The sequence below is a fragment of the Tiliqua scincoides genome, chromosome 11 (genome assembly GCF_035046505.1).
Source record: "Tiliqua scincoides isolate rTilSci1 chromosome 11, rTilSci1.hap2, whole genome shotgun sequence".
Lineage (NCBI taxonomy): Eukaryota > Metazoa > Chordata > Lepidosauria > Squamata > Scincidae > Tiliqua > Tiliqua scincoides.
In genome coordinates this window covers 2,277,685-2,303,216 of record NC_089831.1, presented here as the reverse complement: position 1 = coordinate 2,303,216, position 25,532 = coordinate 2,277,685, and the positions used below count along the sequence as shown (strand labels likewise).

The 25,532-nt window shown below is 50.0% G+C and overlaps 2 protein-coding genes across 6 annotated transcripts; one reads left to right on the top strand and one right to left on the bottom strand.

Annotated features, from left to right (window-relative positions):
- The first annotated feature begins 498 nt into the window (after window positions 1-498).
- TMEM150A (transmembrane protein 150A) lies at window positions 499-17,538 on the top strand. 4 transcript variants are annotated; one of them, XM_066639756.1, is made up of 8 exons: window positions 499-619; window positions 7,467-7,681; window positions 11,223-11,270; window positions 11,445-11,531; window positions 11,796-11,863; window positions 13,690-13,817; window positions 15,693-15,870; window positions 16,495-17,538. In XM_066639756.1, the coding sequence occupies exons 2-8, from the start codon at window positions 7,617-7,619 to the stop codon at window positions 16,734-16,736; spliced, it is 816 nt and encodes a 271-aa protein (XP_066495853.1). In that variant the 5' UTR covers window positions 499-619; window positions 7,467-7,616; the 3' UTR covers window positions 16,737-17,538. The 4 variants fall into 4 exon arrangements, with proteins under 4 accessions (XP_066495853.1, XP_066495854.1, XP_066495852.1 ...); XM_066639757.1 differs by having other exon boundaries at window positions 503-586; XM_066639755.1 differs by lacking the exons at window positions 499-619; window positions 7,467-7,681 and adding an exon at window positions 7,713-7,841.
- A 2,094-nt stretch (window positions 17,539-19,632) lies between these two features.
- Window positions 19,633-23,518, bottom strand: RNF181 (ring finger protein 181). 2 transcript variants are annotated; one of them, XM_066639493.1, is made up of 5 exons: window positions 23,367-23,518; window positions 22,486-22,631; window positions 20,332-20,447; window positions 20,150-20,224; window positions 19,633-19,866 (listed from the first exon to the last, which is right to left on the bottom strand). In XM_066639493.1, exons 1-5 carry the CDS (start codon window positions 23,453-23,455, stop codon window positions 19,807-19,809), a joined length of 486 nt encoding a protein of 161 aa, XP_066495590.1. In that variant the 5' UTR covers window positions 23,456-23,518; the 3' UTR covers window positions 19,633-19,806. The 2 variants fall into 2 exon arrangements, with proteins under 2 accessions (XP_066495590.1, XP_066495591.1); XM_066639494.1 differs by having other exon boundaries at window positions 22,498-22,631.
- Between the last annotated feature and the right edge of the window lie 2,014 nt (window positions 23,519-25,532).

Genomic DNA, 25,532 nt, shown 5'->3' with positions numbered 1-25,532 from the left:
CAGGGGCGTGTGGTGAGTGGGGGTGGGGGGCAGGTGAGGCAGAGCCTCCCCACTGGAGTCTTTTGGAAAGCGCCACCGCCTTGCGAGTTGTGAGTGCTTGGGTGCCTCCCCGGCGGCGGCGCTTTCCAAAGGACTGTGGTGGGGAGGCTCTGCCTCACCTGCCTCCCCACCCACCACACCTCCCTGATGCCACAGCATCCTGCTCTGAGCAGGGGCTGGATGACCTCCAGGGCCCTGCCAGGCCTGCATGATGAGGCTCAGCCCAGCCCCTGCTCACCCCAAAAGCTCCAGAGCTCCACCCCCCAGCCAGCAGTAGCTTAACTGTGGCCCCCCTTCGCGTTTGCACCGTTTGGCTCCCCGCGGCCACCGTCGCCTGCCAGGAGCAGGCGACCCATCTGGACTACACTGCGCATGCTCACAGCGCCTGAAGACCGGAAGTAGCTGTGGAGGCGAACTACGTATCCCAGTGTGCCCCGCGCGCTCGCCCCTCCCCTTCTCGAAGCGGCGGCGAGGGGGGAGGCCCTCTGGAGGTCCGTCCGTCCGTGAGGGACAAGGAAGGCGTCGCGGCGGCTGGCCGGGCCGAGCGGTGAGGAGGCATGGAGGCGGCGAGAGAGGCCAGGCAAGCGCCCCCCACCTCCCCAAAGCCCCCACAGCCTAAGCTAGCCCGGGCGAACGGCTGCCTGCCTGGGTGGGCTCTCCGGGGCTGCCGAGGCCTCCCTGCGTGGCTGGAGCTGCCCCACTCCCCTCTCCTCCGCACTTCCGCTCCCCCGGCTGGAACAGGAAGTGTGGAGGAGGGGAGAGAAGAAGGCTCACTTGGGCTGCAGTCCTGTCTACACTTACCTGGGAGTAAGTCCCATTGACTAGAATGGGGCTCACTTCTGAGTAGACATGCCTAGGATTGGGCTCTAAAGCCGCAGTCCTGTCCACACTTAGCTGGGAGTAAGCCCCATTGACTAGAATGGAACTGAGTAGACCTGCCTAGGATTGGGCTCTTTAGGGCTCTTTAGGCCAGTTTTCTTCAGCCTTGGGGTGGGGATCCCAGTGGGGTCACAAAGCCTCAGTTGTGGGGTTGGAGCAACTTTGGGTATGATAAAGGTTGAAGACCACTGAACTAGGGCAGTGTTTCTTGAACCACCAGTGGTGCCTGAGGTGGTATCTGGTGGTACTTGCAGGACTCCTGAATACCTGCTGCTTGGCAGTGAGACCAGCAGCATGACATGATTAACAGTGGTAGGAGGCTCAGCTCTGTTGGCAGAGCTTCAAACCATGGTTTTCCTCTCTCAGAAAATCCCTCCCGTCTACACTGAGCCTCTTGCTGGTGTTTGTTGCTCTGCATCTGGCCTCCCAACCCGGAATGATAAGAGTTGGAAGGGGCCTACAAGGTCATCTAGTCCAACCTCCTGCCTGTAGCAGGAAATCCTCCCTAGAGCATCTGCAACAAGTAGCTGGCGATGAAGTCCTCATCATTTACTTCCAGTGGTACTTTGAATAGGCGGACTGTGCGAAGTGGTATGGTGGAGGACAAGCACTGAGAAACATTGGGCTGGAGCACCACACCAGGTAAAGGGGGAGGCATCTGGTGTACCCCTTTAGGAACCAGGAGATGGTGTCCCAGTCCTGCTCAGGTTCTTAGCCCTTGGGCTAAAATAGCTTTCATTAGTGCTTTCACTGCTCCTTTTTCTGCTCTTTCTAATATTTGGTGACAGTGAACAGTGCCAAGAGGGTGTAACAGGTGGGTGGTGGGTAGATAGGGTCCCAGGAGATGTTTGGGATTGATGGTGGGTCCCCAGACTCATACTTTATTTTTTGGGGTTGTGGTACAAAAAAGGTTGAAGACCACTGGCTTGCCTTAGACCAGCCATTTTCAACCACTGTGCTGTGGCACACTGATGTTCTGCGAGTGGTCCACAAGTGTGCCACAGGAATTTGGGGAAAGGTCATTTATTAGTAGGGCCAATGGGAGACATGAGCCTCCCCCCCCACACACATACACACTGGCAGCATGGTGTGCCTTGTCAATTGTCAAATACCTGGTGGTGTGTCTTGACCATTTTAGTGCCTTGTCAGTGTGCCCTGAGATAGTAAAGGTTGAAAATCACCTTTACTATTGAAAATCACCTTTACTTAGACTATTTTGCTCCCTTTGCAGTCCAATTGGGCAGAAGGAGGAGAGGTAAGCACATTGCCAAGCAAGAGGGAGGTGCAGCATGCAACAGACTCCCTTTGTGCAGGGGGGTTTCAAGCCAACCCTGTTGGCTCTTTTCTCTCGTGCTCTTCCCCTGTTGGTTCTAGGGCTGCACATTCTCTGCCCCCTTTTTTGCTGTCACCCCTTCCCCGCTCCCCCGGAGGCTTTCACAGCTGTTTTCCCCAGGGCAGCCGTCCCATCAGGAGGCCAATGTCTTGAAAACAAGTGCTATGAGGAAAGAGTGAAGACACTTGGTATTTTTAGTCTGGAGAAGCCTGTACATGATAGCACTTTTCAAGTAAACTGAGGGGTTGTCTCATGGAAGCAGGCAAGGCTGCCCCAGAGTGTAGAACAAGATCTAGAGGGCTTAAGCTGCAAGTAGGGTGATTTCCATTGGATATCAAGAAGAAATTCTTAATGAAAAGAGCAGTTCAGCCATGGAGCTGATTACTGAGGGAAGTGGTCAGTTCTCTCTCATTGGAGGTCTTCAAGCAAAGATTCAATCTTTGGAAATGCTCTAGAGAAGATTTTCCTGCAGGGGTTTGGACTAGATGTCCTTAGAAGATCTTTCCAACTTTATGAGATGAAATTCAGGGTGGCAAGACTGGAGACAGGCCAGTGTATATGCTTCACCATTCCTTTTAGCGGGGCTTGGACTAGCAAAGGAGAGGGAGCTGCATTTGGATTTTTCAGCAAAGGGCAACCTTGCTGTCCAGTTAGTTCCCATCTTGGAGGCTGTGCTGATCTACTCTGGGGTAGCAGGCTATTTGATTTGATCTACTGTGGGGTAACAGGCTATTTGATAAACATTGCTAAGGTATTTGTGTAGACCAGGAGTGGCCAAAGTTGCTTAACCTAACAGCCGCATATGATAGATACATGAGAGCCACAATATTTAAGAAGCATTTAAATTCTTAAGCATTGTATATTTACTCACCATGAATATTAAATGCTTTTTAATCCAGTGGACTCTCAGTTTATACCCAGTAACAAGCTTGAAAATTTATTTACCATTTTTATTAATTGTGATGCAAAAAGGAGCTCAGCCAGCATTGCTGAGAGCCACACATTATATGTCAAAGAGTCACGTGTGGCTTCCAAGCCACAGTTTGGCCACCCCTGGTCTAGGCAATGCAATGTAGTGAATCTAAAGGTTTTCTATGTTCCTGATACCCCTTAGGCTAGGACTTTTGAGTATGCCCCCTCTGTCTAGGGTAAGTGTTGACAGTTTGGCCGCTTCTGGATGGACAGGACTTTGTCGGAAATCTGCACTGACATCCTGAGCAAGCAGGGAGCAGCAACATGTTGTCTTGTCTCTGCTGCTTTTGGGCTATGTCATAATCACGGGTCTGATCCAGTGGCTGCTTTGCTGTGTGTGTTGTGCCATTGTTTTTGTTTTCACGTTCACAAGTGACATCACAGTGAGGACGGCCCTTGCCTTGCACGGCTTGGCTGCAGTTCTCATCCCTGCTGAATTGTTTTGAATGCCCCTGCCCCCCACCACAGCCCCTGGTAATATGCAGAACAAATATTTGCTGTACTGCTATATAACTTGGCTAGCTAACTCAGCTGAAAATCTCCAGCCCCCAAAGAGCAGTGGAAACATAGCATTATGTGTAACTAATGCTAGAGGTTCAACCTGCAGTTTGCTCAACCAGAGACGGTAATGTTTGTAAGGGGAAGGGGGAGGTAAGTGCCATGGAACATTTAAAGAGAATGATGAGAAGAGTGTGCGAAGTGCCCACAGTCTGTGGCTGTCTAAGCCAGGCGGGTTTGTCTTTTGCTGCACTGTTGTCCTGAGCAGGCTGGATTTAACCAGCAGGGGTTCACCAGTCTGGTCCCTGTGGTCTGTCTTTTCTTACTCGTCAGGTGGACGGGCACCATTAGGAAGCATTGGCAAGAGGCATACTAAACTATAAAATGCTGTGCCGTGTCTGTAATTTATAGTAGGAACCCAGATGCCCTGTGAGCGGGATGGTCTAGTCTAGTGTTTCTCAACTGTGGGTCGGGACCTACTAGGTGGGTCGTGAGCCAATTTCAGGTGGGTCCCCATTCATTTCAGTAGTTTATTTTTAACATTAGACTTGATGCTACCATGGTTTGTGACTGCATTTGGGGAAATGTTACAGACCTGTACTTTTAACAGGCTACTATGTATATTATTTTAACAATGATAGTAAATGGGACTCCTGGTAAGTGTGGGTAGGATTGCAGCCTAGGATTGTTAAAACTTTTTCTGCTTGATGATGTCACTTCTGGTCATGACATCACTTCTGGTGGGTCCTGACAAGATTCTCATTCTAAAAAGTGGGTCCCAGTGCTAAATGTGTGAGAACCACTGGTCTGATCAGTATCAGCAGCAGTCGCAGTTCACTTCCATGGCATCACTTTTTATACTGTCTACAGCAGCCAGTCTTAATATTAAGAAGAGCCTTGCTGGATCAGGCTAAGGCTGTGGTTTTCAAAGTCACAGGGAGTTTGAGGACTGTAGTAAGCCCTTGCAGGGGTGGCGGGGGAGGGGAGGGAAGCAGCAGGGGTGGGGGGAAGGTAGCAACGCGATCCCAAGGATTGCGTCGCTAGGGGGGCTGCAGGATGCGCTCCCCAGTCCCTGCAGCTGCCTGTTGGGGGTGCGGGGAGCCCTGCGCGAGTGTCTGCAGGGCTCCCCATCCTTCTAAAGGTGAAAGCGGAGCGATTGCGCTCCACTTCCGGTTTTGCGGAAGTGGAGAGTGATTGCTCCACTTTCACTTTTGGAACGTCAGGGAGCCCTACAGACGCTTGCTCAGGGCTCCCTGCACCCCTGACAGGCAGCTGAAGGGACTGGTGAGTGCATCCCAGTCCCTGCAGCCCCCTAGCAACACGATCCTGGGGATCCTTTCCCCCCCCTGCTGCTTCAGATGTTCAGGTGCATAAGATCCCACCAACTCCTGTAAGGGAAAACAGCAACTGTGGAAACTGTTGGGAGGCAGTTTTTAGGGTATTTAACTCACCTTTTAAACTCTGCAGATGGCTGACACAATCTGGGTAACAACTGCTGGAAATGCCATTCCCCAACCTCTGTGGACAAACACGTGTTACGTTTTGAGAAAGCAGATGTCGCCGTGCGCTTAATGCTGTTTTGTTTGCTGATCTCAGAATTGGAACTAGGAATTTTGAATAGATGCTGCTACTAAAATTTTGCCCATCTTTCAGAGTAATATGTTGCCAGGTAGAAGAGTAGAGGTTCTGGACGAGACACACAAGTACTGGGAATTAAGTGTGCATGATGGACTTCTGTGTTTTAATGACAAGATCATAATATCAAAGGCTTAAGAAATACTGTTCACTGCCTCAGGGCACAATCCTAACCAGGTCTACTCAGAAGTAAGTCCTATTTTGTTCAGTGGGGCTTACTCTCAGGAAAGTGTGGTTATGATTGCAGCCTCAGGGCCCAATCCTGTCCAACTTTCCAGAGCCAGTGCAGCTGCAGTGCATCCCCGAGACAAGGGAACAAATTCTCCCTTACCTTGTGGAGGCTTCCGTAACTACCCTCTCACCACAAGATGCAGTACACACCCCATTGGCACGACTACACCAGGGCTGGGAAGTTGGATAGGATTTGGCCCTCAGTCTCCTATGGGGATGCTTGTTTTGTTTGCTGCTGCACTATGTGTGTGCTGCAGCTTAGGTCTTCAGCAGGTGGACTGGGACCCAGAAGTGGGTCATAGCCTGACCCCTGGTGGGGTGCAGCAGTGCTAGCCACAGCCATTTTGGAGTCAAGCTTAGGACTGCATGCTCTGAAGAGCAGTCAGAGCTCAGGGTCCTAGATTAGGGCAATCTCACTGGCTGCACTGACTTCAGAACGATGGCTTTGGCCAATTCCCCCCTCCCATCTTCAGTGCCCCTCCCCGTCTCCCCCCATTTGCCTGCTTTCCCCTGCCACAGAGCTCCCTCTACTGTGTCTCATGTCCTCTTAACAATCCCTCTGCCTTTCAGCTTTGAGTGAACCTCATTGGTTTGGAAGGACCAGAGGAGCAGAGTAACATGGTTGGCAGCACATGCTGATTGATGACCATGGCCACTTGCTACTCTTGCTCACTTGGCCCTTGAAGGGGAGAGAGTCCAGTGTTGCAGGTTGGGGTTTGAGGTGGTTCCCAGTTCCCGACAAGTTGAAGACTTTTGTATTATGATATCTTCTGTGTGTGTCACAAGTAAATTGATTGGAGGAGAAGGATCTGAAGTATTAAAAACAGATTTGCCAAAATGGTTTGTTGAGTTCTTGGAATCAAAGGAATTCTGTTCTTGGTGCTTAGATGGTTCAGGGAGATGCACATCTAGTTAAACAATTTGCTGTCCCTAATGTTGATCTTCAGCTAGGCTGCTCTGGGCCCACCAGATCTGACTGAATCAGGATATTCATCTGATTATCCCTTGGAGACTCCCAATTCGGCCAGCGAGGAGCCCCCAGTCTCCAATGAGACTTTGGCCCTCTAGAGACTTGCTGGAGCCCGCGCTGGCCCAACACAACTGCTCTCAGCATGAGGACAACTGTTTGACCTCTGGCATGAGCTGTGGGACGAGGGCTCCCTCCACTGCTTGCTGTTTCACGTCTGTGATGCAGCAGCGGCAGCAAAGGAAAGGCTGGCCTTGCTTTGTGCAAGGCCTTTTACAGCCCTTGTGCTATTGCAAGACCTTCTTTCATTCATATAAGTTCAATGTCTAATATATCATTTATGTAAATTTATGTAAACTTATTCAATTTTAAATGTAAATTAATTCTTTTTAGACCCCCACCTTACTCAGTCTGCTGTGCATGAGCTTCAAGGCCTCAGGCAGGTGGGTGTGCTGAGGATGAAACCTGGATCCTTCTGCTGCCAGTTGTGTGCTCTACCTGTAGAGGGAGAGCCTGCAGCAGCTGAGAGAGTCCATCTTCTGCTTATGCCTTAAATGCCTGCTGATTCTCTCAGACGTCCAGGTCAAGGATAGACAAACTGAGGCCTTGAGAGGGTTTGTGTCTATGGATGTGACATATTTCTGGCACAGGCAGAAAAAGGACAGTGATATGTTAACCTGTTGTAGATAACCTGCAGTGTTGCTGTTTCCACCCAACTCTGGCACCCCTGTACTTTGTATGCAGCAGTAGAACTGACTTTTGCCGAGATAAAGCTTGACAGGTGCAGTCACAAGAACTCTGGCACAGGAGTTCTTCAGTTCAGTGCACCCTCATTCACCCTTGTTCTTGTTGTGGTTGTTGGTACTTTACAAACGGACTAACCGGCTTTTCCACCTTCTGTTTCTCTTTCAGGAGGTGCCTTCTGATGGTTCCGGTGGGAGGCCTCTGCTTATAGCTAGCAGCCGCCTGCCCCCTCCCTCTTCCTCTCCACTCCCCCCTCCCCTCCCTCCTCATCTGATTCTTCCCCCTCCCCCAAACACATGTTGGGTGCTGCACTCACTAATGACAGCGTGGATCGTCCTCCCCATCAGTCTCTCTACCTTCTCAATCACTGGAATATGGATTGTGTAAGAGCTCCTAATGTCTGCGTGGGGAAGTGACTGCCTGGTGGCTGCAGGCAAACAAAATGCAGTTTATTTGTCTCTTTGTGGGCTCTGGCCTACTATTGAAGACCATGCCTGATGCAGGAGTGGCAGAAGGTAGATCAAGACCTCTGGGTGATCTGCAGTAGGTAGCAAGGATTTCTGTTTAGCAATTTGGCTTGCTAACAATACACGAGCCAGATAAATGCCAGTTAGTAGAATTGTATATGGGTATTAAGTTATAAATGATGCGTTTTATAAGTAGGCTACTTCAGAATTATATGCAAGGGAGATAAGAACTGGATCAGGCCATAGGCCCATCTAGTCCAGCTTCCTATATCTCACAGTGGCCCACCAGATGCCTCAGGGAGCCCACAAGACAACACAAGACCTGCATCCTTGTACAAATCGATGTATGATGGTTGTCGCCGCCTTGGGTGCCCTTCGGGGAGAAAGGCGGAATACAAATCCAATAAATAAATAAATTGTACAAATCGATGGTAAGGCCACACCTGGAGTATTGAGTCCAGCTCTGGTTGCCACATCTCAAAAAAGATATAGTGGAGATGGAAAAGATGCAAAAGAAAGCAACCAAAATGATTGCTGGGCTGGGGCACCTTCCTTATGAGGAAAGGCTACAGCGTTTGGGCCTCTTCAGTCTAGAAAAGAGGCACCTGAGGGGGGGCATGATTGAGACATACAAAATTATGCAGGGGATGGACAGAGTAGATAGAGAGACGCTCTTTTCCCTCTCACATAACACCAGAACCAGGGGACATCCACTAAAATTGAGTGTTGGGAGAGTTAGAACAACAGAAGAAAATATTTCTTTACCCAGCGTGTAATTAGTTTGTGGAGCTCTGCCACAATGATGGCATCTTGCCTGGTTGTCTTTAAGAGGGGATTGGACAAATTTCTGGAGGAAAAGTTCATTATTGGTTACAAGTCATAGTAGGTATGTGCAAACTCTTGGTTTTAGAGGCAGGCTGCCTCTGATTGCCGGATGCAGGGGAGGGCACTGGGATGCAGATTGTCTATTGTCTTGTGTGCTCCCTGGGGCATTTGGTTGGCCACTGTGAGATACAGGAAGCTGAACTAGATGGGCCTTTGGCCTGATCCAGCAGGGTTCTTCTTATGTTCTTATCCTGGTGTCCTCCCTTGCATCTGGCATTTTGAAGTAGCCTACTTCTAAAATCAGGAGGTTGCACATGCCCATCATGGCTTGTAACCAGTGATGGACTTTCCCACCTTAAGCCTATCTAATCCCCTATTAAAGGCATCTAGGCCAGATGTCATCACCACATCTTGTGACAAGGAGTTCTACAGACTAACTACATGCTGGGTTAAAAAATACTTTCTTTTGTCTATCCTAACTCTCCCAACATTCAATTTTAGTGAATGTCCCCTGGTTCTGGTATTGTGTGAATGGGAAAAGAGCATGTCTCAATCCTTCCCGTGCATAACTTTTTATGTCGATTGAGACATGTTCCCCCTCAGGTAACTTGTTGTCTTGTGTACTCCTGAGGATATGCCAGGCCACTGAGATACAGGAAGCTGGACTAGATTGGCCTTTGGCCAGAATCAGCAGGGCTTATGTTGATTTTATGCTGCTAAAGCAATAAATAAGTTTAAGCATGATATGAAAAGAATGATAACATATATTTCCATTTTTCCCAATGAATTTCCATTTTTTCAGTCAGTCAGTCAGAAACCTTTATTGGCATAACACACAGACAAACGCAGACATCAAGACGTTAATAACATCAAGTAGAAAAATCAGTCAGGCCTATTCCTCTGCACCTTACTACCAATTTCAGAAAAATAGCTACTCTCCCTAATATCTTGACATCCTCCCAAGATAGGATGCCCCATATCTTATCTGGATCAGACCATCCACTTACCTTTGTTTTGAAAAAACATTTTTTTGCTGTGGCTTCAGAATTTCTGGAAATTTTTTATTCTTGGAGGCAGGAAGAGAGTTTACATAAGATGTAGGAGTAGCCTGTGCACAGGCAGGGCATCCCCTCTGGGAGCACAGGAGAACAGGTGTTTTGTGACCATTCCAAAACCACTGAGCAACTCTTAGCCCCTCGGAGAAGAGGCTTGGAGGGCTCTTTACCAGGTGCCTAGTGAACAAAAAAAGCAAAGGCCTGACTTGCATGCACACGGATCCCAGCAAGTGGCCGCATTGGAATAAGCTTCATGCCTCTTGGACCAGACTTGTGCCAGTCTGGCTTTCCTTTGGCCTGCCTGCCTGTCTTAAGCACCAGCTGTGGTGAGCTAAGGGACAAAATGGCAGCAGCACTCGCAAAACTCCTCTTGGCCCCAGGGCAAAGCCTGCCCAGTTGACGTGGTTGCTGCTTGTGATCAGGGCACCTTGTAGCTGCAGGAGCCTTGGAGTTGCCAGGAGAAGGGAAGGCTCTGGGCATTTTGAGCAGGTAGCATGACAGAGTCACCCGGGGGCCCAAGTGGGTATGTTGCTGTGGCCACTACCTGATCCAGTGGTGGCGCAGTATGTTCGTGTGGCTCTGAAAACTGGGTGTTGTAGAGAGCACCATTGTATTCATCTTCTGCTTAGGGAATTCCCAAAGGCATCTGGTTGACCAAGGTGGGAAAGTAGGAAGCTGCACTGGCCTCTGAGCTGCATCAACAGGGCTTTTCTTTCCTGAGCTTTGGCAAAGCTCTCCAGAGGGAAGCTGGCTTCCTCCTCCGGCAGATCCCTGCTCTGCTCTTGGCAAGAGCGACTCCCACGCGCATGCCACATCTGGCTGGAGCTCAAGGGATGAGTTGTCAGCCTAAAATTGGAAGTGGCCTATGTAGCTGAGCATGTTGAAACAGAGCACCAAGCAGAGGTCAAGGGTCACATTTTTACCTAGCCTTGTGGAGGCTGCTTTGATGCAACCCTCCTTGCTTCTGTTACAGCTGAGCATGTGGGTGACGCAGAGGACATTTTTATCTCGCCTGCTTTGGCACAGGCCTTGCTTCTGTCTCCTTACAGCTGGGATGGTTTTTGGTAAAGAAGACAAAAACAGAACAGGCTAGAAGCCCAGATCCTAAAGACTTTGAAATTGCTGGAGCCTTTCCACAGTGCTGGGCACAGAGGTGGAAATTTCCAGGGTTGTTTTTCCCACATTTTACTTCAACTGTAAAATGAAAAAATGTAAAAATTTTCTGGCTGCAACGCCAGCCTCTGGTTCACAATTTGGACATATGGGGTGGGTAAATGTCCCAGGGCAACTGGTCATGTGAGCCAGGCCTCGGAGAATGGGGAACAGGGCTGTCCCTTTGGATTGCCACCTTCCTATTCAGTGTTGATGTTTGGGGTGTGGAGAGCAGTTGCATTCTTGGAATTGCACTTGGCTTTTCTCTAGCACCCCTTTGAACAACTGTGATTGTGATTCATTGACCAAATCCCTTTTACTGCCAGAGCGCTCTGGATTAAATGAGGTCATGCCCAGCTTGAACACTCACCTCCCTATGGCAGTCCACTGTTGGTAGTGAGTCTTTTCCTCTCTGCTTCTCACAGGTATGCCATGGCAGTGATGAACCAACATGTGTGCCCCGTTGAGAACTGGTGAGTCTTTCCATAGATTAGGAGGACAACAACAACAACAGTATTTATATACCGCTTTTCAACAAAAAGTTCATAAAGCGGTTTACAGAGAAAATCCTTTAGTAGAGAAAATCCCATAAGTAGTCCTTTTTCCTATTCTCAGCAGCCCCAACTAATCTGTCCAAACTCCTGCAGGTCCTACAACGAATCCTGCTCTGCTGATCTAACCAAGCACAGCTACCCGAAAAGCTGCTGCACCCTGGAAGATATCCCTTTAATCAGGTGAGGTGGACAGAAGTGTGGCGGCTTCAGGAGCAAGTGGGGCTACTCTGGGAGAGCCACCCAGGGGCTAAGGCACTTCTGACAGAGGGGCAGCTCCAGTGCAGTCTGTGCCTAGTTTGAGCAGTCTGCCAAGAGGTGGTATCTTCCACTGGTACTAGAGGTTCATAAGCTAGGCAGCCATCAAGCACATGTGATAGGTGAATGTGTCTATGCTAGCCCCTCTCAGCCTTGCCGACTCCTCTGTCTCTATTCCTTTTCTTGCAGTAAATGTGGCACCTATCCTCCTGAGAGTTGCCTCTTCAGCCTTATTGGAAATGTTGGGGCGTTCATGGGTAAGTACCACTCCCAGTTTTATGGGGCACTTGGGAAATTCTGGAGCCTGCACACTGGTCCAGCCCATGTCATCTGCAGCTTCTGTTCCTTCCTGACACATCTAACTTCCCAAGACAGGCCCTTCCCCTCCCCCCAAAGAGCAGGATTTTCCAAAGCATTTTCCTGGCCACCAAAAAGAGTGCAGGAAACCACCTTGTGTTGTGAGGGGTCATAGAGGAAATGGCGCCTGTCTGGCAGTTTACACAACCTTGGCCCATGAGGTGCCTGCAGGAGTGGGAAAAACCCATCAAGCAGCTGCATTGCCCTGGGAGGAACATTCCGGAGGCTGACAAATGCCTTCCTGGAAATACTGCTGTTCTCCATTCAGGCCTTTCAGCACGTATGTATTGAAGAGACCTCTCAGCCCATCCTCTGTTTTTTCAAAGCAGTAATCCACTAAAACATGCAAGTAGAACGTCTGCAACATTAGAAGCTTACTTTACAGGAGTATTGTTTAAAGCAGTGGTTCTCACACATTTAGTACCTGGAGCCACTTTTTAGAATGAGAATCTTTCAGGAGCCACTGGAAGTGATGTCATGACCAGAAGTATCATCAAGCAGGAAAAGTTTTAACAATCCTTGGCTGCAATCCTACCTGCACTTACCCAGGAGTAAGTCCCATTTACTGTCATTGTAAAAATAATATACATAGTAGCTTGTTAAAGGTTCAGGTCTGTAACATTTCCCCAAATGCAGTCACATACCAGGGTAACATCAAGTCTAATGGCATCTGTTTTGCCCTATCATGTCTAGTTCTGGAGATATAGTATAGCCTCTTTAGTGAATGGTTCAAGCAGCTTCCTCATGAGGAAAAGGAAAACAAAGGAAAAAGGAAGATTGTCAGTTTGTCCATTTCTGCAAAGTCCATAACCTTCGCACCATTCTTCTATTAAGTGTCTAGTTTTCAAATATTGTGCATGAAGTATTCTAGCCACACTTATCATACATAAAAATAAAATTCTGAATCTTTTACCCTCATATTCATCTATCATACCCAGCAGAAAGACTTCAGGTTTCATTTGTATGTTTGTTCTTACATGCACAGATTTAGTTGATTTTTTCTGTATCCAGTACTTTCTTGTTTTAACACATGTCCACCACATATGGTAAAAAGATCCCTCCTGTTTTTACTTGGTGTCATATACTATCTATAAATCATTTTATAAACATTTTCCTTGATGTTGACACTTAAAGTAAATTTCATATGCTTTATCCATCATTTCTCCCATTTTTCCATAGAAAGCTCATGACTCACATTTTTAGCCCAATGAATCATACATTCTTTAGCCTGTTCATCTTCCCTTTCAAATTTCAGCAACAACTTATAAATCTTAGAAATTATCTGATCTAATTTTAATTGTTTTTTAAATCAAATCCACGTGAAATCCATGTAACTTTTTAACAATTTTAAATCTTTCTGATATTTGCACAGCAGCTTGTTTAATTCTTGATGCACTTAGCCTAATCTGCCCTGGCAGTTTTGTGACTGACCAAAAATTGGGTCCCGCTGGGAACTGCTGCACAGTTTGGGAACCGCTACAGTAGAAGCTTGCTTTTTAAAACCATAAAAGCAGAGAGTCCCAGGCAGCTGAACTCTGTCTCCAGTACCACATCCTGTGTGGGCAAGCCATGTTGTGTCATGTACTGCAGGTCTGGGGAACATATGAAAAGGCAGTCCTGACTGAAGGCCCTGCGTGCACCGGCCTGCGTTGCCCTCTCAAGAGCAGATTCACTGGAACCTTCCCCCATCTTCACTGCTTTTCTTGTTTCCCCCCCCCCCCAACAGTGGTGGTGGTCTGTTTCCTGCGCTACAGCCAGCTGATTGAGCAGAGCCACAGTTCCTGGGTGAACACAACAGCACTGATCACAGGCTGTACCAATGCTGCAGGCCTCGTCATGGTTGGCAATTTCCAGGTGGGCTGAGAGGTGTGGAGTGGCCTCAGGCCTGGGTGGGGGGAGTCTTGGGTGGCAAAGTCGCTCCCATGCGGGAAAACCACAGTCGAGCTTGCTGTATGTCTGCATCTGGTGTTGCCACTTGGGCCCTTTCAGTGGGCAGAGCGAAATGCTTTCCCATGCTAGGAGAAGAAACAGAGATGCAGAAGAGGTGCTTTGGGTGGAAGGACAGCAGAGGCTGCTTACTAGCTCAGGGGGAAGGGAGAGAGTGAGCCTTGGCAGGAAACAAGGCCAGGAGGTGGATTTGGGGGCTCTGTAGAGGGTAGCAGCAGACAGGGTGGCAGCTCCCTTGGTACAGCTGTGGAGCTGCAGTGAGACTTTTGCCAGGTGCATTGTGCCTCCTGCTGGTGGAGAATGTGTCAGAAGGGTTGAGTTTCCATTTAAATTCAGGCACCAGAATGTCTCAAGCTAGCCCTCTGGCCATGGGGCTGCCAGGGTTTTCCTAGCACAGCTATGTAACCTAGAAGCCAATCTCCCCTCTAAGCTATGTGACCACACTGCTGGACCGGAAGTTTCTCTCTTGGCAGCTCCTGGGCAGCTCTTCTCTAGGCACTCCAAAGGTAGACAATGCTATCCTCTCCTAGTGCTCCAGGGCAGCCCCTTGGGAGGGGGCTGTTGCTTACTATTGTAAACCTAGGGGGGTTTGGGGTGCTCAGACTTCTTGGTTCTCAAACCCTAAAGCCCTCAAGGCCCATCTGCTCAGTAGTACTGCCACCACCCTGTATGTGCCAGTGCCTCTGTCCAGGGACACTGAGACCCTCTAGGCTTAATTCTATCCCTTGCAGGCACTGAGCGCTTTCTCCAATTAAAGCTTCAGTCCTCAAGTTACTTTGACCTTAATGAGTACTTGGTAGCTTGCTGAATGGCTATGCAGGATTCTGAACCTTTGCCCCAACAGACAATGAAACAGCTTAGTAAAAGATATTTTAGTTTACTAAGTACATACGGTTACATAAGATTACAGTAAGGCAGCAAATGCTAGAGGCATAAACATCTAGGAAACATACCAGCAATGAAATAATAAAGCTAGCTGGCTATCTCTATTAATCCCTATCTCTCACCTGGGTCAGTTACTCTTGTAGATCTTTTAGCTCCAGGGCTACCTATGAGGCCAGGTGCCCATGGTGGACAATGGAGCTCACAGCATGCAGGATGTGCACCCAAAAACTCTGTCCAGGAAGGAACTGGACACACCCCTTGGGCACTCATTATTTTACTTCTCATGCTAACAGTACTGAGGTGACTTCATACTATTTAGATTGTCCAATCAGACCCTTAGAGGAACAGAACCTTCCTGAAGTTGGCCTGGTTGTTAACTCCTCCTAGTTCTCACCCCTCCCAACTGGAGATCCATAGCTGCACTCCATCAGCTTGATCAGGTGCCTCTCTGTCTGCTAAGGTGCTGAACATTCCAATGGGTTGTAATTCTTATTGTCTGTCCTTTCTGGCCAGCAAAGGAGAGAGAACAATCTTGTTTATTTACTCACAGTCTTACAGCTAGGAACTGCTAGCAACTTCTCTGTTACTGACTTAGTTTGGTTCAGGCTTCACATGCTAACCTAGGCCTAACATGTACGTATTCATGACACTTACTCCCCTTGAAAGCTAGAGGAAGCATTGCTGGAAGTGTGTGCTACTTCCATGCAGACAGACTTGGCAGCTCAGTTCTTGGCATCTTCCATTCCTAAGAATTGGGTTGACTAGATCTATCCTGCCTGAGAGCCTGGAGAGTTGACAGCCCTGGTGCAGCTGAGGCAGCTTCCAGGTTCCTGTCTGGGAAGGTGAGTCTCCCGCTAATGGAGCGCGGCGACTTCAGTGCCTCTGCCTGTGCCGTAGGTGGACTATGCCAAATCCCTACACTACATTGGAGCTGGTGTGGCCTTCCCCGCGGGCCTGCTCTTCGTCTGCCTTCAGTGTGTCCTCTCCTACCACGTGGCCGCCTCTGCTCTGGACTTCTGGATGGCGCATCTCCGCGTTTTCCTCACCACCGTGGCCTTAATCTCCCTTGTCTTCAGTATCCTTTTTCTCTGGCTGGCAGGGAGGGCCAGCAGTGCCGCAAGCACCCTTCAAGGATTTCCTTCCATCTTCCTACAATGACTTCCTTTTTCTGGGTAACATCTGTTGGCTTGAAGGGAGTTTCTGTGGAGAAACCACAATGTTCTCCTTCTCAGAAGAGAACTGGCTGGTTTAGACAGGAGCGCCCTCACCCGGCTCTCTCATTGATTTACCCTCTGTTATGCCTATAAAATGCCCACCTTGAACCTGCCTTTTGTATGTTATGTACTCCACATGCAGCAGTACTCCTGGAGAGCTTTCTACAAGTAGCTCCTCCAGCCCTCCCCCACTTCACACTCTTGCCCATGCAGGCTAGGAAGGCAAGCCAGCAGCTCCCACTGTGCTGGACCCCCTCCTGACCCAGAGGTTTCTCGCCTGCCCGTTTCTTGCTGGGGACCTGGTTTTCTGCAGCGTTGGGTCACGCAGTGTTAGGGAAACTAGCAAGTGCTTCATTTTCACAAGGTTCTGATTTTTCCAAGCTGAGTGGAATCCTCATTGGGCTCCCCCTCCCTCCTGAGCCTGCTGTGGACTGGAGGCTAGGCCAACCCGCTAGGGCTCCTGCCTTTCCTTGACACCCTTGCAGGTGGCATCTTCTTCATGCATGAAAGCTTCCTTCTGCAGCACCTGGCCGCCATCTGCGAGTGGGTCTTTGTCATCGACATCCTGGTCTTCTATGGCACCTTCACCTATGAGTTTGGCGCTGTCTCCAATGACACCATGGTGGCTGCGTTGCAGCATTCGAACAGCAGGGGGTGCAAGTCACCTGGCAGCAGCAGCACCTCCACACATCTCAACTGCAACCCAGAGAGCATTGCCATGATATGAGGGTGGGCGGGAGGAAGGGGCTACCCCACACCACGCAGCTACTGCCCCAGTGGGGGAAAGAGGGGAACCTTCTCCTTCCTCCCGGTTTTTCTTTTGTACTAAATGGTTTTTTAAAAAATGTTCCTGCTGCCAGCGCTCCCCCCACACACTCCTCACTCAGTGCCACTGTCATGTGTGGGAGGCTGTACCTGCCTTTCTCTCAGCAAACAGCCCCTGCTCTACCTGTCTCTTGCTGGCAGCTATGGAAGCAAAGTCTTGCAGGGCCAGTAAATCAGTGCCAAAGGGACAAGCAGTCCTCACTTCCCTCCCACATGCGATTAGGAGTTCCTGTTTGGGTGCCTCTGAACTCCAGCTGCTCAAGTAAGATTGCATCTCACTGCCACTCCCTCCCTCCCTCCCTTGCACAGCCACAGAGTAAAGACCCAGAGCTGCTGCAGGGCAGAAGGGGAGAACAGGTGCGTTTAGTGCCAAAAGCTGCCTCCTATCCCTCCAAGGTGGAAAAGTTCCTCATCCCTCATATCTAGGAAGCAACACCATAACCCATGGTGTATTGGGGGGGGGAGGAATGGGACTTGCCCCGGGGAGAAGGAAGCTCCGTCACTCACTTCCCATCTTGTCAGTAGGTCAGAGACATGGACATCTCTGCCCTCTTCTGCAGCAGATACTGACTGGGTTGGGAGCCCATGGTTGGAACACACCTGGCTGATATCTGAGCTGGTTGGTTTGGGAAAATGTTTTGGTATTTTTTAGAACTTTTTTATATATCTCTATATAAAATGTGTATAAAGAGAACTGTATCTGAGCAGCACTGTCTTGTCTTCTCTCTGGGGGGAGCAGGAGTGTGCAGCATCAGATCCCTACCTGGCTTGCTCACAGGCCTCCCTATGCTCAGTGGAACCAGCATTGGGGTGGGAGGTGGCTAAAGCCTCCAGTGAAGCAGGAGAAAGAACATAAGAACAGCCCCACTGGATCAGGCCATAGGCCCATCTAGTCCAGCTTCCTGTATCTCACAGCGGCCCACCAAATGCCCCAAGGAGCACACCAGATAACAAGAGACCTCATCCTGGTGCCCTCCCTTGCATCTGGCATTCTGACATTACCCATTTCTAAAATCAGGAGGTTGCACATACCCCATAATGGATTTTTCCTCCAGAAACTTGTCCAATCCCCTTTTAAAGGCGTCTAGGCTAGATGCCAGCACCACATCCTGTGGCAAGGAGTTACACAGACCGACCACACGCTGAGTAAAGAAATATTTTCTTTTGTCTGTCCTAACCCGCCCAACACTCAATTTTAGTGGATGTCCCCTGGTTCTGGTATTATGTGAGAGTGTAAAGAGCATCTCCCTATCCACTCTGTCCATCCCCTGCATAATTTTGTATGTCTCAATCATGTCCCCCCTCAAGCGTCTCTTTTCTAGGCTGAAGAGGCCCAAACGCCGTAGCCTTTCCTCATAAGGAAGGTGCCCCAGCCCTGTAATCATCTTAGTCGCTCTCTTTTGCACCTTTTCCATTTCCACTATGTCTTTTTTGAGATGCGGCAACCAGAACTGGACACAATACTCCAGGTGTGGCCTTACCATAGATTTGTACAACGGCATTATAATACTAGCCGTTTTGTTCTCAATACCCTTCCTAATGATCCCAAGCATAGAATTGGCCTTCTTCACTGCTGCCGCACAGTGGGTCGACACTTTCATCGACCTGTCGTCCACCACCACCCCAAGATCTCTCTCCTGATCTGTCACAGACAGCTCAGAACCCATCAGCCTATATCTAAAGTTTTGATTTTTTGCCCCAATGTGCATGACTTTACACTTACTGACATTGAAGCGCATCTGCCATTTTGCTGCCCATTCTGCCAGTCTGGAGAGATCCTTCTGGAGCTCCTCACAATCACTTCTGGTCTTTACCACTCGGAAAAGTTTGGTGTTGTCTGCAAACTTAGCCACTTCACTGCTCAACCCTATCTCCAGGTCATTTATGAAGAGGTTGAAAAGCACCGGTCCCAGGACAGATCCTTGGGGCACACCACTTTTCACCTCTCTCCATTGTGAAAATTGCCCATTGACACCCACTCTCTGCTTCCTGGCCTCCAACCAGTTCTCAATCCACGAGAGGACCTGTCCTCTAATTCCCTGACTGTGGAGTTTTTTCAGTCAGGCCTAAGGCAGGCCTAAGGACACCCAGCTTTGCCCCTTCTTGCAGAACAGGGCGCTCACATGGAGCTAGACTCTGCTGTGACCAGACTGCCCATTGCCTTGTAATTTCATAGAGACTGCATGGTGGAGTGATGCCTCTTGCACTCAGGACAAAATGAGAAAGGAAATGGACACAGGACTGTCTTGCCAGGTGCTTCCCCCACTTTTGCAACTCTGGTAATTTTCCCCTGCACGGTGCCTGAGCTTAACTGACTCAGCAGCAACAGAGGAGTCTTTCCTCAAAAGCCATTCTTGTAACTAAGGCAGTCTTTCCAGTTACCTACAGTCAGATGTGAACCAGAAGGTGGTGGGGGGCTCTGTCTGCCAGAGGCCTGCACACAGGTTGCTTCCAAGAGAGTATTTCCAAAACATCCCGTGTGCATACACCCATTTTGCTGCCATGCAGCATGGCTTCTCGCTGTGCGCTCACAGGGCAAGAAGCACAGTGTTGTCTTGTACAGCTTGAGATGGCCTTTATGGCTGTAATCTTGCCCCACTCAAGGGCAAGAAGCAAAAGAGGGGAGAGGGTTCCTTAATTATCAGTTTCCTTGCAATACAGGCAGTTCCATGAGTCAGCTTCTCCAAGCTTGACCCTTGCTCTCCTTGATGTAGGAAGAACACAGACAGTTTGCTCAAAATGATTCACTTCCACCAGGCCTGAATAGCTGGGGCACCCAGACAGAGAAGAGAACCAGATAATTCAGAGAGTGTTTATTGCTATTCTGCAACAAGCCTTCGGAAGGGTGGAAAGAAAGAGGAGAGTTGCCTCTCTTGCCCCCTGAGTCCTGGTCCTGGCCCATGTGGGAGAGGGTGTAGCAGACAACTGTGCACGGGAAGAGAGCAAGGTACGGCAGAGAAGGGGGTGTCCTGTCAGGTGTACATTGCACCATGAAGATACTCCAGTCGGTGTACCTGCTGCTGTCTCCGCACCTGGGAAGATCAAGGTAAAACAGTGTTAAGGACATGATTCGGTGGATCAGCCCTGGCTAGATTATGCCAAGCTTCTCATGCAGAAGCACAAAATCTGGGATGGGTTGCTGCTGAGCAGCTTTAGGAACAGGGCAGCTCTTGGTCCTATTTGCTGCAATGCGTTCACGGCACAACTCTGCCAGCTTTGGCCTCAAGTTCAACAGAGAGACATCAGTTCGAGGCCAGTCCGGCACCTGTGGGCAGCAGCAAGACCACCTGCTCCTGCCCCCCCCAAGACACTTGCCTTGTCCTTCTTGTACTCCTCATAGCTCTCATCGTCAGTGGGCAGCTCGTGGCGGCAGAGGGGGCAGGAGTTGGTCTGGACAAGAACAGAGAAGATAGCACCAGCCAGCCTGCTGGACAAGGAGCAGGCACAACCATTGCCCCGCTCCCCAGCAGAGGGCCTCACCCTGCCCTGACTCCTACCTTTCCAAGCCAGGGAAGGATGCAGCCTGCATGGAAGAGATGCTGGCAGGGCATCTTCCGGACCACTTCCTCCTCGTCAAACTCGAGCAGGCAGACGGGGCACTTCAGGCCTTTATCTGGCCCACCAGGAGCGTGGAGAAGGGAGAGAGAAAGACAGTTCTGTCAAGTCAGCCTGGCTACGATACCTCAAATTCTGTGATCAGAAATCCCGCAGGCTGGCTCTGAAGACTCAACCCCTTATACCCAAACACTACCCTGTCTCCCCTAAATGTGGTCTCACTGCAGGTGCTTTGCACAGCATCAGCCCTTGCAGATTTTGAAATTGTGTCAAGGAAGGGGGGAAGGCGCAGTCCCAGTCACTGTGGAGGGCAGTCAGTTCATGCTCTGGACACACAGACTTGCTGCAGCCACAGCCAAAATGTCTTCAAAGGTTCTTCACACCCATGAGGAACAGAACCTTGTGAGCATTTTGCTATTGCAAAAACCAGACAGGCACAGCACTTTGCTCTGGGTAGCAGATCCTACCCACTGCAGAAACAGACCAGCGAATAAGGCTGGATGTAACAAAAATGGTCTGTGTTGTATTTTTAATGTTTCTTCTGCAGAGGCGCTGATTCCAACAGAAAACTTAGTTTTTTTTGTATCATCAAAAACTTTTTTCGTTATCTTAAATTTTGTGTTTATTATTAATCCTATTACCCAACACATCGTAATACATCTGCATAGATCTTGGACACCAGAACCAGGGGACATCCACTAAAATTGAGTGTTGGGAGAGTTAGAACAGACAAAAGAAAATATTTCTTTACTCAGCGTGTGGTTGGTCTGTGGAACTCCTTGCTGCAGGATGTGGTGACGGCATCTGGCCTGGATGCCTTTAAAAGGGGATTGGACAAGTTTCTGGAGGAAAAATCCATTATGGGGTACAAGCCATGATGTGTATGCGCAATCTCCTGATTTTAGAAATGAGTTATGTCAGAAGGCCAGATGCAAGGGAGGGCATCAGGATGCAGGTCTCTTGTTATCTGGTGTGCTCCCTGGGGCATTTGGTGGGCCGCTGTGAGAAACAGGAAGCTGGACTAGATGGGCCTATGGCCTGCTCCAGTGGGGCTGTTCTTATGTTCTTAACTACAATTTCCAGGAGGCCTTGCAGGTCTCTTGTTATCTGGTGTGCTCCCTGGGACATTTGGTGGGCCGCTGTGAGAAACAGGAAGCTGGACTAGATGGGCCTATGGCCTGATCCAGTGGGGCTGTTCTTATGGAGTAGTGTACTTATTGATGCTGTGCCAAAAACCAGCAGCATTTTTGAAATCCTCACACCAATGTTAAAAAAGAAACATTAAAACATTCAGATAAACAGGAAATTGTTGAAATTTTATTACACAGTATCAGAGCCAAGAGCAACTGAGAGTTGCTTGTGGTAAGAGGCCAACATCCAAGCAGGCCCAGGAGGATGGATGGAGCACCAGCAGTTAATTCCATGTGGGTGTAACATTGTCTTGAGTGCAGGGAGGGAGGAGCCCCAGCTTGGCATTGCTCTTGAGCCCCTCCCACATGAACCAATACCTGGCTAGTCTTTCCAACCTCCCAGGCCAGGGTACAAGACCCAAGAGCTCATTTCAGTGACACTGCTTTTCTCCAACATACAGACCAACTCCTGGTCATGACCCTGAAGGGGTTAGCCCAGCAATTTTCAACCTTTTTCATCTGACTGCACACTGACAAGGTGCTAAAATGGTCAGGGCACACCATCAATTTTTTGCCAGTTGATAAGGCACATCACACTGACAGTGGGGAGCTCACTCCCCCCCTCAGCCTTACTAATAAATGACCCTTCTCCAAGACAAACTCCCAAGGCACACCTGAGGCCCATTTGTGGCACACCAATGTGCCATGGCATCCGTGGTATAGCTAAGCCTTCTGGCACCCAGGGGCACAAAATCAAATTACATGCACACACACAAACTCAAGTAGACTTCAGAGGGCTGCTTTTTTTGCATTGTGTCCTCCATTGGGGTGTGGGTTGGCCCCCCCCTCAAGGTGTGGTACCTGGGGCAATGTACTCCCCCTTAACTATGTCACCACACAGCGCAATGGTTGAAAATCACTGCATTAGCTGTTCAAATAAATACAAAGTGATGACATATACCCTACCAGACTCTTTACCTGCTTGAAGTGGGGTCACCTGCACGGCAGGGAGGCGCTCCACAGCCTGCTGGGCAGCTGGCGGGGGAAGTCTCTGGTCCCAGTCCTCACTGTCCAGGGAACCTAGGTTGATCTCCAAGCCATTGAAGAGCGACCTGCACAGGTTGGAGGAGAAAAGTCAAAACCCTCCATCTTCATCAGGCTCCTTGCTTCAAAAGGCCTCCTGGACCACTCAAGAGACTGCAACCCAAGGCCAAAAACACAAAAGAGCCCGCTTGGGATGCTTGAGGATCATCTCTGCTTTGCTTACACAGTGTTTCTCTAACTGGTTGGGACCCACAAGGTGGGTTGCAAGGCAACTTCAGGTGGGTCACGCAGCACCCAGCTCAGGCGCTATTGGAAATACAGAGCTGAAACTACAGGGTACACATAGCTGCTGGGCTCCCAGTGGCAATGAGGGCTGGTGCTTTGCCCTGAACAGGGGGGGAAGAGGGACACTGGAGGCGGAGAGGGCTGTGTGGGTGGAGAAGGATCCAAGTCTGCCTCCTGCTTTGACTCCCGAGCTGGAATGTTTGAATTGCCATAAAACTGCAGGATTGTGCTGCGTCATGGCACCTTTGGCTGATGGGATGGATGATGTCACGTCGGACTGTGACGTCACTTCCAGGTTCATGACATCATTCCCAAGATCCTGCCTACATTCTCTGTTCCACAGCCTGGCCCAGGCGGCAAGGAGGGGGCCACCCATCAGTGGCTGCTGTGGCCCAGAGAGCTCAGCGAGCCTCCCTGTTCAGAGGCAGTCTACCTGCAGAGCGCAGCAGCAGCGCGCGGGACTGGGGGTCCCGCAGGACCTGAGCCCGGGGGCGCCCCACTGCCAGCAGCCCCCTGACCTGGCCAGCTCCAGCAGCGCCTGACGGTGCAGCTCCTCGCGCGGCCCGGAGCCCGGCTCGCAGTCGTGCTCCTCGAAGTAGGAGGTCATGGCGAGCGCTGGTGCGGCTCCTTCTCCGCCTCCCGCGGGCGTGACTCGGCTCGGCTCGGCGCAGCTGAGCAGCCGGGCGCGGAAGCCGCGGGGCGCGCTCATTGGCCGGCCGCCTTCCAGGGGCTGCGCGCCGGAGCCAATCAGGGGCCTCCCCTCCGGGCTAGTGCGAGGCGGAGCGCCTGCGCCTTTGGGTGGGGCTGCAACCCACCCCTGCCGTCCGGGGGGTTTCCCACGAGTGCTCCTCGGGCTGCAGCTGCTTGTATTGCACTTGATTATTACCTGATATGATTGTTGTTTTCTTCTGTTTTATTGTATTTTATAGTAATTTTAGGAATTTTTTATAAGCTGCTGTGGGCACCCAAATAAGGAGGGGGGGTATAAATATTTTAAGTAAAATATTGGACACTTGTGTAGTGCTTTCTGACAGCACAAGCCTATGCATATCTACTCAGAAGTAAGTCCCATTGATTTCACTACCTACGCCACTACCTACACCAACCACATGACAAATAATTCTCAGCCAAAGTTACCACTTTCTCCATACATTTGCCCAGTGTCCTTTCTCCAATCTGTGAGAATCGCCAGTCTCGAGTCAGTGACCTCTAATGGTGCTGTGGACCAAGAAACCCATCCTTCTCTCTGCCCTGACTCTCTTGCTGGTCAGTTGCACTGAATGGCAAAAGGAAAACTCCTCTCTCCCCACTTTCAGCTCACCATGCACTGGGCCTGTTCCCAGTCGTGCCTGCCGAGGGCTGCAACCCACATGAGACACAGAGGCCAGACCAGTGATTTTCAACCTTTTTCATCTTGTGGCACACTGGCAAGGCACTAAAATGGTCACGGCACACCATCATATTTTTGATAATTGACAAGGCACACTGTGCTGTCAATGGGGGCTCACATCCCGCAATGGTCCTATTGATAAATGACCCTGTCCCAAATTCCTGCGGCACACCTGGGGACCATTCATGGCACACCAGTGTGCCACAGCACAGTGGTTGAAAACAGCTGGGCTAGACCGTAAACAAGTGTGGTGGATATTTTCTTTGACTACAGATATAATTTCAACTTACTTTAGGAATGTTCATATTGTGTAAACTGCTGCGGTCTCTTGGATCAGCAGTCATAAAACAGTCAAATAAATGCCTTGTGAGAGGCTGGAATGCTGACCCACAAAGCAGGGAGCAGGGCCAGCAATAACATCTTTGCTTTGTCTTGGGGAGTGCAGATTCGCAGGCAGAAGGATTTGCCAGCACCACATCTTTGTGGAAATGTGTAGGCCCATCACAGTGAATGGGAAAGCGAAGCCAACCAGCTGGCCTACCCTCAAGGAGTGGCATTGGTCAGACAACTGGTGACTTGACAATGTCCAGGGCTGCCCATGGGTTCAGGACTCTCCATCTGTGATTGCCCCATTTGGGGCAAATCAGTACCATTTCCCAAAGCGCGGAACAACCAGCAACAAAAGTCAGGCAGGAATCCCAACTAGCACCCATGCTGATTCAACCAGGATGTTGCACCCGGGCAGTGAAGAGGAGGCAGGTGGCATCTGCAAGGTTGTAATAAGGACTTTAGGCCACAATGAGCTGACAGGCTGGAGAGCAAAAGCTGAGAGCTTCTGGCTGTGTCTTGTTCTGGAGGAAGACAACCCTCTGCCCTGGAAGGCAGATTCAGGAGGAGTAGGATCCAGGTGAGCATTGACCACCACTTCCCATCTCCACCAAGGCTAACTCGCAAGGAGACCTCCACCCTCCAGCTGTGCTGGCTTTGTTTGCTCCTGATCCTTCCCAGAAAGCCTCTGGGGAGCACCACGCTTACAGACTCCGGCCCTGGAGACATGCAAGCGTCATGGGGCAATGGTTGCCCCATCAGGCTTGAGATGACTGAGCCCCCTTTCCTCCCTTCTGCTCTACCATCTCCCTTGAGGAAAGCCTCAGCACAAGGTTCAAGAAGTAAGGGGCTTCCCCAAGACACTTTTGACTCAGCACCACTGCAAAAAGACCACGTGGCCAAGCAGAGGCAGGCTGTCCTGTAGATTTGCTGACTTCTTAGTCTGAGCCCAGCCAGGACATTAGCC